Consider the following 10,960-nt stretch of genomic DNA (forward strand, 5'->3'; position numbering starts at 1 on the left):
ATATCCCAGCAAGGCTGTCATAATCTGAACATTTATAGTGATTGATGAATGTGAAAAAAGAATGGAGGAAGGCTGGTGCATGTATGGGATGGTTACCTATATCTCCTGCTGAGGTGTGGTGGCCCAAACCCATGAGGATCGCCTGCACTAGGCACAGGAGAAGTGCCAGGTAGGTACCATATTAGTACAGTATTTTAAGTAAATGTAATTACTTTCCACCACTGCTAAAAGGACCACTTCATCCATTAAACATATGCAAACAATTATAATATAAAACACCAATACACTAGCTGGCAAATATTCTGACAGGCACATTTTAACAAAATTAAACATTGAGGATTTGACATTAATTGAAGATAATCTGGAATCACATGTTCAATATGCACAATAAGAGCATACAAAGAAAAACAATTTAACAAATATTTTAAGGTGAATATGCATTAGCCAAAGTCCCACTGTGTAACCTTCTCAAATAGTTATTTTTCATACTATCTGTTTAAGTTTACATTTAAAGATGGAGTGCCACAATTTATTTCCACCCTAAAACATGATCAGGTATTATAATATAAGGAGGAAGAACTTTTTCCAAGAAGTGTACAGTATTTGTTAAAATCATGCTTTTACGTGGACACGCCCAATTCATTAAGTATGCCTGGTTTGACTGGTGGGTGGTGATGGGTGATGATCCACCTGAACTGAAGCCACACCTACAGCTGTAGTTGTATGATAAAGGGGGAGGGGTTAGGAGAGGGGCTGACAGTGTGATGTCACTATATTACTGTTTATTTCATTGGCCTGTTTGACTGTCAAGGGTTCAGCCTCCAGGAAGAAACCCTAAAGACAAAGTTAATACACCATTGCACATAAAAACGACTCCAGGGAGTCTAATGAAGTATCGTCACCTCAAAGACACATGAAAAACTGGAAGAATTGTGGCACCCCATCTTTAACAATTCCACATAGCCTACAACACTAAACGCTCCCTTTATTCATTTCCGAGTGTTTGACCCAGCAATGGCACCAAAATTGCACCGGAAACAATGTATTTATTAATGCAATTTAATACAGTTAATACATACCATTTCTGACAATAGTTGTTGCTTTCCAAAATATTCCCCTGCAGCATTTGTTTTGGATCGGTATTCGGTACTAATGTTTTGAACAGAATTCTGGTAATTGTTGTTCTACTTTTAACAGACAATGTAATGACATGAGCTACTAAAGGTGTCGCCAAAAATATCTGTTTCTAATCCAGTAGTTCTCAAACCTTTTCATGTCAAGGACGAGTTAAACAAGTTTTTAGGTTTTTATTGAATTATGTTAGATCACGCTCTTCACTACAGTCTGAATAGCTCTCGGTTGCTAGGCGATCGAGTAAACCTGAAATAACCGGAAGTCAAAAGTCTGCAGTCCATCCATTCATCTTCAACCGCTTATCCGGAGTCGAGTCACGGGGGAAACAATTCCAGCTGAGAGCTGAAGACATCCCTCTCCAGAGCAACATTAATAACTTCCTCCTGGGGGATCCCGAGGCGTTCCCAGGCCAGTGTGGAGATATAATCCCCCATCTGGTCCTTGGCCTGACCCGGGTCTCCTCCCAGTAGGACGAGCAGCGAGGACCTTTACCTAGGGAGACGCCCGGGAGGCATCCCTAACAAGATGGACCAAACACCTAAGCTGGCTCCTTTCCCAGCAAAGAAGCACCGGCTTTACTCCGAGGCTCCCATGTGACTGAACTTCTCACCCTATCTCTAAGGGAGATGCCGTCCACCCATCTGAGAAAACTCATTTTGGCTGTTTGCATACGAAACCTTATTCTTTCGGTCATGACCCACACTTAACGACCATAGGTGAGAGTAGGAACGAAGATTGCTCGGTAGACAGAGAGCTTTTCTTTTTGGCTCAGCTCCCCTTTCGTCACAACAGTGCGGTACAGTGACTGCAATACCGCTCCTGCTGCTCAGATTCTCCGGCTGACCTCCTGCTTCGTCCTCCCCTCACTCGTGAACAAGACCCAGAGACACTTAACTAAAGTCATAACTTTGCTTCACTTCTTAAGTCAGCTAAAAACAAGTAACTAGTGCCTGATGTAACTTTGGTCTGTGTCAGCTAGTGTAATTTCTGGTCTAGATTTCCTGGCTCGTACGCCCAGGTTTATTTTTTCTTTTGAAAACAAAATGTCTGCAGTCCCGAGGCTAGCGTTTACCTAACAAAACAATATATATCTTTTTATCCATCACTTCCCTCTATATATTTTGGTGTTTTCACTGTGTGTTTTGGTAGACAGTGATGTATATGGGCTACCAAAACAAACAGTGGATACTCAAATATACAGCAAGAGGGCAGTGTGTTTCTACATGTAAACACTGACCAAACACTGCTTGTATAGAGGTAAATAATGGGTTAAAATGTTTAGTGTTTTATAAACACAGGGCAAAGTTACATAGTATTTAATCACATTTTTAGCTAACTAAAAAGTGCAAGCCACACAATGTCCTGACAAGAATGATGTGCGAAGATGAGTATGAACGTTCACATCTGTTTAACTAAATTCCATACAAGGAGTCCTGGGGATATTATTTTCTTTTTTATCATCACAAGCACAAAATGTATTAAAGTCTAATGGCTATAGATTTAAACCAGGTGTTCCTGCCCCCCTCTACATAAAAGGAAAACAAAGAAATTATAATGTACATAAAGAAAGTTATTTGTTACTAACTGAATCAGTTGAATTAGACAAGATGAGATCGCCTGAGTAATTTGGTACATCTATGCATACAGGTGTAGTCCTTTGCCATCGCTCATGAGAATACTTACCTATGGCCTACTGTGCCTACCCATATGCGAGTATTCTCACTCATGATACAAACTACAAAGACGTGTGGTTATGTTCATAACCTAACATTCTTTGAAATCTCTTGTGAGAATACTCACATATGGTAAAACCACACATGCTGGCCATATGCGAGTAGTCTCGCTCATGATGCAAAGAACCAGGGTTACGTTTGTAACCTAAAGTTCTCTTTAGCCAAGTGCCATATGCCCAGGCATCTGTACATCTGTTCCTTTTACAGTGTGCGCTATAGTCACAGTTCAATGCAGCCTGTACATGCACGGGACTTCTAAGTTATAAAACGTACAGTACTGAAATCATCAGAATATGTACATATGAAAAACAAAAACATAATGATTCACATTAAGAAAATGTATTTACATGAATATAAATCGCTGCAAGAATAAACGTATAATCAGAAATTGTTAAAAAATACTAACTTGTATGTTATTTGTTGCACCTCAGTGAATGCTATGTCCGTCCATTCAGGACTGGTGAAAAGGGTTCAAAACAACGTATTCCAGTCTCTAGTCGCCTCCATGAGGTGGCGCTGGCCGTGGCCGATCCAATCTTCCTGTCTATTGAACAGCCGGCCACAGAACCAGCACTCAAACACAGTTGGCTGAGCACAGCTCGATAAACCCTTCACCACTTCATACTTCCTTCTCTGTTTTTTTCTGCGTAACTTCAGTTTCAGGAGGAAACGCTCGCGGACAAAACTCTGAACCAGGCGAGGATTCGAGGTGATGGTGTGGGACAAAGAACTTTCGGTTGAGGTCTTTGTCGCTGGAACTGTGACATGGTTAAGCTCGGAAAGCGCTTGGACCGTTTTCCGGGAAAGGGATACTTTTGTAACTGCACCTCTGTGCCTGTTCACCGACTTCATGACACCGGCCACTTCAGGAATGTCGGCATCAGGATGATTGAGCACCACCACTGGTTGGTACCTGCGAGGGTACTTGACCTGCTGCGAGGAACTGAACGGTGACAACCGTAGCATCCTTTCAGTGTCTTTGGCTACCGGCTGCCATAGCACGGCAGTGTCTTTTTCAGGCAAAGTTTTGTTTGTGAGTTTCCTAGCCTTATTCACGGGGACAGGGAGCTCGTCAAATAACTGCTTCCTGCGTCGTTTCCTTTGGCTTGGTGGCCGAATAGGTCTTGGACCTAGGTGAGGTTTGTCTCCCTCACGCCGTTTTACCTCAACTTGTAACTTAGATTTGGGGGCTAAAATACAGGAGAGCTTGACAGGTTTTTGGCCAACACTGTGTATGGGGATAAATTTCTTCATCCCAGAGGGATCAGAGTTTGATTTGTTTGAAGCAACCAAAAAACACTTTGTCTGTGGTCTCGTTGACAGAAACACAGGCTGACCGCGTGAGTTGGGAGCACTGCTCGTAAGAAGCCCACTGGTAGGTGTCACTAGCCTAAATACAACTTTATTTCCAGTGTTTTCACCACTATGGCTAGATGGATTTCCCGACTTAGCTGGGGAGATGTACCTAACCAGGAATGCTTGCCGGCCAGTGGATTTGTCTGTAGACTGCACAGGCATGGCCAGAACTGGTCGAGAGCTGAACGGTGAAGGGGAGGTTGACAGTTTTAGGCCAGCATTACTGGGGGACTGAATGATTGGGAACGGACTCTGGACCAGGTAGCAAGTTGGCTGTGTCTTAACAGTCTTGTCTGCAGGAGTGCTATGCACTGTATTTGACAACAGAACATGACCTGAGAAACCTGTGCTGTTGACCAGGTAATGACTTGCCGTGGTGCTCATACCGGGCTGAACTGCAGTCAGAACTGTTGGCCCTTTATCACTTGTACTAGCTATTGGCGTCAACACATCTGTCTTGCCACTATTTACAGCCATACCAGCTGGTTTACTTGGCTTATTAGCTCCTGTCGTTGCACAAGATGTGTTCATTTGAGATCCGATGGTTTTGGTTAGCAGTTTGAAACCTGGATTTCCCTTGAGCTGCAATGGCACGGCATATTGATTATCTCCGGTCTGTAGGAACACTTGTTGCTTCCCCTGTGGCATTTGAAGAATTCTGAGTGTTGTCTTTGTTGGCCTCATACAGTCCGTGCTAACGGTTGAGGATCCTGCTCTGTCTTTGTTTAGTTGGTGAATAATGATAGCATCTGAATGTTCTTCCACAACACGCCCCAAGGAAGATGAACTACCGTTACTTTCCGTACTGCCTTTGCTCTCTGGACTACCTTTTCTTTCTGGACTGCATATTCTTTCCTTACTACCTTTACTTTCTGGTTGAGTTTTAGACACTGGTATGGTGTCTTCCTCAATCTTAATAATATTGAAGTCTTGCAGTATCGACTCAGGATGTTCATTCTCTGGGAGATCTTCTTCAACAGTAACACGTTCATTGACAGCAACATTATTTACTGTTTCTTCTGTGCCGTCTCCATGAGTGTGTTCCTCTGTGTCTTCTGTTTGCTGTGGACTCTCTGCCAGTGTCAAGCTCCACTGCGGGAGTTCATCTGTCGAAAGTTCAGATGGATTATCAAAATGCTCAGTTTCACAAGGAGACGTACTCAAAGTTTCCTTTGAATAATTATGAAAGCTAAATACTTCTTGGTTTGGTGAATTATGCATATTGGTGTCTGCACATGTGGAATCATCTCTGTGGCAACTTGAAGTTGCTGGGGAGGAATCCGTTAGATTACGTAACCTATTTTTATTCTGAGCAGCTTTACAGAGTTTTTCTTCAACCCCAACATGTTTTATATCATTCACAAGACTATCGCTCTTTTCTGTAGAGTGCCCATCACTTGCTGTGGCGTTAACGGTAGTGTTTTCTTTATGTCCATCAATAAGGACGTCAAGTGCATCTGTGGTGGCACTCTGGCCTTCATTCCCACAGTTCTCATCGTTTTGTGGTGGGGCTGGTTTAGGAAGCTCCAAATCCTTTACCAATTCTGAGCGAAGCGACTCAGCATTGGGAAACTCATGAACATCTGCGTTTACAGTTTTACTCATAGAGCTACTTCGTAGATTATGGTGATTTTTCTCAGTCTCGAGAACAGACTCTGTTCCAGGTGATGCCGTATCAGCAGTTGTTGACGTTTCTGATGTCCCATCACTTGTGAGTTTGGTATTTACTGCAACATCAACTTCATGCATAATAGAGGTTTCCTCATCTTCTACCTTTACTTTCACTGCCATAATATGTTGATCAGTCCCTGAGGAATATGTATGTACGCTAGAGCCACTCCATTGAGTACCAGCCAAACAAGGGGGTGTTGGACAATCGCTACTTGTGTGCCCATTATTTGCAGAGTCATTACTTTCATCTGATGGTCCATCTGATTCTGAAGAGCCCACGTCTTCCCCTTTAGAGTGAGTCGATGTTTCTAATTTAACTGATGGTATTACTCTGAGAACTAAATGTTTTTTGCCGTCAACCATCTTGAACCCCATTACTTTAGTTGTACAGTTGGGCGGGAGAGAGATTTTATTTTTCACCATGAGAACAGTCAGTCCATTAGACAGGTTGTGACTTGCAGGGTCTGTACTTACATTGTTTTCATGTTCCTGTGACGGTGTGGATGGTTCTGCTAGAAAGGCAGATTGATTGTTGTGAGCGTTTTTGCCCAAATTCATGTTTTCGTTTGTCACTAGAATCCTATCATCCATGGGCTCAGACTCATCTAAGGAGCTCTCTAAATGGAACGGTCTGTTTTTGGTCTGTAAGGCCTCAGAAAGAGAGTCCTGTAACAACATCCTTTGAGAATCTTTTGACTCTCCCAAAGATGTTTTTTTCTTCAGAAAAAGTTTTAATCCTGCAGACGAGTTTACCGGGAGGTTGTCCTCGACAGCTCTCCATACAGTTTTCCTGTCTGCCTCCTCACCGTGGACATTCACCATGTGTTTTGTAAGGTAATCACTCTTTAACGTGCCATAGTCGCACTTATGACACGTGAAGGGGAAGCTGCCAGAGTGAACTCGCAAGTGCCTCTGGTGCTCCTCTTGGTTCAAGCTAACATGTCTGCATTTAACACACTTGAGGCGGCCCTCGTTGTGGTGATGTATGTGCTGGACGAAAGTGCCTGCGTCCAGAGTTGTAAAGTCACATTTCTCACAGAGGAACTGCCCGTTACGACTGTGACTCATGATGTAGTGCCGGGTGAGCAAAAGCAGCGAGTACTGAACGTCATTGTCACAGATCTCACACGTAACGTAAGTGTTTCTGTGTTCGATCCTGTGCCGTTGAAGGGCAGGGAACTCGTTGGTGACAAATCCGCAGAGGTCACATGGATATGTAGGAAGTATGCCCTTGTGCGTCCTTCGGAAATGTTTAAGTAGGTCATTGGGGCTATATGTGGGACCATCGTTACAAACCGAGCAGCCAAAACTAAGAATTTTCCCAGAGAATACCGCCCCCTGTTGGATTTTACAGGGGGATTTCTTGATTGCTTTCCTCTCCGGCTTGCTGGGACTCACGTACTCTTGGATGGAACAGTGTTCAGGGTCATAGAGGAGTAAACCGTTGGAGTGCTCAGCAACCTCTTTGAAATGTTTGTAAACAAAGTCTTTGATCTCCTCTTTCTCATCCTCTGTATTCCGGATGGCTCCATTCTGGAGGTCGCTGGATGTTGCAAAGTCTTCGTCCATACCTTAAACTCTGCCAAGAAAATAAAAAGTATGTGCCAATTAATTCAGAGGGGAGTAGGAGGAAGCTTTTTTGAAAAAGTGACTGGTAATTGGTATAGACTTTCAGATCGCACACAGCATTCTATGTTGCACTAATGGTTTAAATTTTTAAGCATTAGGCATACTGGAACTGGAGTTCTGGCTGTTTAAACAGCAGGAGGCAGGTGTCCTACTGGAAAAGGGAATCAGCATCTCCCTAAAGCTTCTCAACATACCACAGTCAACATTTGAAAGCACCAAAACCAGGGTCGAAACGAGTAACGTTGACGTGGGTGTGTGTGTGTGTCACTTTAGAACTATGGTGAATATTGTGAATATCTGCAGACTTTTGAGTGAGGTTTAGATTGCTGATGATGTCCTAAACTCTATACCCTATACTACTGCAGTGGTCAGTTCTGGACCCTTTTTTATTTCGACAGGGGGTGGAGGAGGTGTTTGTCTTGGAGGAGTATTATGTTGTTCTGGCGTTTTACTGTTTTATGTCTCTCAAGGTTCTAAATAAAATAAAGAAATAAAAGAAAGACAACTTTTGTGAACTATTCATTAATTTAATTTACAATAAAATTACCTTTGGGGTGTTTTTTATCACATTATATGTATATGTATATATTATATGTATATGTACCGTAATTACTATAAAGCACAACTGAATATAAGCCGCACCAGCTAAATTTAGGGGAAAAAACAAATGTGTACATATACAAGTCGCACTGGACGGCGGCCATAGAGAATAGATTTAGAAGGTCCCCTAGTGGCCGTTAGCTGTACAAATCCATAGATTAGCCGCACCGTTGTATAGGCTGCATGGTTCAAAGCATGGGAAAATAGCTGCTTATAGTCCGGAAATTACGGTATACAGTATGTATAGTACAGTATATGCACAAAGGTGAAATTGGTCCTTTGCATTTAACCCATCCTATAACAACTATGAGCAGCCATTGGATCCAACGGCGCTCAGGGAGCAATTTGGGGTTAAGTCTTGCTCAGGGACACACATTGACACATGCTGACCTGGCCGCATATCGTTATCGGGATATAATGAGCTATATCAGGATATGAGATTTAGGTCAGCCCAGCCCTAGTTCAAGTGGGCCCTCCAAACACACTTACCAAGGTGTGGGCATCAACACAGCATGTTGCCTCTGAAGAAGCGGTGCGTTCAGGAGGCTGGATGTGGAACCCTGCAGGGGATTGGAGAGCACATTAAGGGTGGGGAGTGGGGACACATGTCTTCTACATGGTGCACGCATACGTAACCAAACTAGCTTAAAACTCATTCAGTCCCAATGACGAGATTTCTCATCATGTATCACGTTGTCCAAAGACGAGATTCTTGTAATTGTTTTATTTTGTGGTTGTACACTAGATTCATTCTACACTGCAGCGAACAAGAGCCCTTGCTCTGTGGAGAAGCAGCTGATCCTGCTATCTGATATAGACAGACAGACAGACAGACAGACAGACAGACAGACAGACAGGCTCATCAAAAAAGCCCTGGTGTTTGCATATCCCCGTCTTGGTATTAACAGCTCTCTGCAGTAGCCCCGGCTATATCTGCCTCAGTTCAACTCACATTCTGGCTAGCGGACCTGCCAGGTTTCCTGGAAAGGTTTGCCATCATCCCCCCGAAACCTCCAAACTGGGGTCCCACAGGGATCTGTACTTGGTCCCCTCCTTTTCACACTGTACACTAAATCCCTTGGCACTATCATCTCTGCTCACAATATATCCTATCACTGCTATGCCGATGACACACAACTGTTTCTATCCTCCCCCCCCCCTCTGCCACTCAGGTGGAAGAGCGTATCACTGCATGCCTGGCTGACATCTCACAGTGGGTGTCTTCCAACCACCTCAAGCTGAACCCAGACAAGACTGAACTTCTCTTCTTCCCAGCTAAGTCCTGCCCTATGCGTGAGCTATTTCCGTAGACAACGCCCTGGTAACGTAACACACATCACAGCTGTCACTTGATCCTGTAGGTTCACACTCTATAACATACGACAAATTAGACCATTCCTCACCCAGGAGTCAGGCCAGCTCCTAATCCAGACAACAGTCTTGTTAAAACTTGACTATTGTAACTCCCTGCTTACTGGCCTACTGGCATGTGCACTTTAGCCTCTCCAACTGATCCAAAATGCCGCGGGTCGCTTGGTCTTCAACCAGCCAAAATTCTCACGTCTCCCTTCTTCTCCACTGGCTCCCGGTTGCTGCCCGCACAGAATACAAAACTCTGACGCTGGTATTCAAAGCAACTAAAGGTATGGCTCCCCCATATCTTGCAAGTATGATCGAACCCTACAAACCGCACTCAGATCAGCCAATGCAGGGAAGCTGGAAGTACCCTCACTAAAAACGCCGGGACAACGCTCCACACGTCCCAAACTCTTCTCGATTCTGGCTCCAAAACTGTGGAATACACTTCCCATTGCAGTCAGAACTGCAGCATCACTCCCAATCTTCGGCCGTAGTCTGAAAACCCACCTTTTCAAACTCCATCATGGCCCGTAGCACTTACCCCACCCCCTTAGATAGCACTTTTTGTAGACATAGATAGCATTTCATACAGACTTATAGCATAATAGCATAATGCTTAATGTAAATCGCTCTGGATTAAGAGCGTCTGCTAAATGCCTAAATTGTAATGTAATAATTATTATTAAAAAATATATATATATATGAACTGTAAAGAGGGACCCGGTAAGGAACCGAAACCGTTAAAATCCAAACGAGTCCCAACCCTGACACACACACCAGCGATTCCGCTGTAATAATATTGGCCAGGCGTCGCGCCATGCTTGCCCCCCCCCCCCCCCCCCCACTCCACTCATCTCACACTGTTAGTAAGCGGTTTTCTATTCTCTATTCATTGTTAATGAGAGCCAGAGTGTTTCCCCCTGGCCAGCACCATGCCAAAGCATTTTCCTGCAGGAAACACTGCGAGCGCACACACAGGGACACACATTGACACATTGCTGACCTGGCCACATATCGTTATCGGGATATAATGAGCTATATCAGGATATGAGATTTTGGTCAGCCCAGCCCTAGTTCAAGTGGGCCCTCCAAACACACTTACCAACGTGTGGGCATCAACACAGCATGTTGCCTCTGAAGAAGCGGTGCGTTCAGGAGGCTGGATGTGGAACCCTGCAGGGGATTGGAGAGCACATTAAGGGTGGGGAGTGGGGACACATGTCTTCTACATGGTGCACGCATACGTAACCAAACTAGCTTAAAACTCATTCAGTCCCAATGACGAGATTTCTCATCATGTATCACGTTGTCCAAAGACGAGATCCTTGTAATTGTTTTATTTTGTGGTTGTACACTAGATTCATTCTACACTGCAGTGAACAAGAGCCCTTGCTCTGTGGAGAAGCAGCTGATCCTGCTATCTGATATAGACAGACAGACAGACAGACAGACAGACAGACAGACAGACAGACAGGCTC

General features: G+C 44.0%; 1 protein-coding gene across 1 annotated transcript; it reads right to left on the reverse strand.

Annotated features, from left to right (window-relative positions):
* Positions 1-1,103: 1,103 nt before the first annotated feature.
* Positions 1,104-10,657, reverse strand: LOC310874940 (zinc finger protein 518A). Its single transcript, XM_083787877.1, has 3 exons — positions 10,585-10,657; positions 8,613-8,683; positions 1,104-7,473 (listed from the first exon to the last, which is right to left on the reverse strand). The coding sequence occupies exon 3, from the start codon at positions 7,461-7,463 to the stop codon at positions 3,339-3,341; it is 4,125 nt and encodes a 1,374-aa protein (XP_083644003.1). The 5' UTR covers positions 7,464-7,473; positions 8,613-8,683; positions 10,585-10,657; the 3' UTR covers positions 1,104-3,338.
* Between the last annotated feature and the right edge of the window lie 303 nt (positions 10,658-10,960).

The sequence above is a fragment of the Protomyctophum parallelum genome (genome assembly GCF_964188405.1).
Source record: "Protomyctophum parallelum genome assembly, chromosome: 17".
In the NCBI taxonomy this organism is placed as follows: Eukaryota; Metazoa; Chordata; class Actinopteri; order Myctophiformes; family Myctophidae; genus Protomyctophum; species Protomyctophum parallelum.

Excerpts from the sequence above, each read along its gene's own strand:
- LOC310874940 (XM_083787877.1), bottom strand. The coding sequence starts at position 7,463 with ATGGACGAAGACTTTGCAACATCCAGCGACCTCCAGAATGGAGCCATC.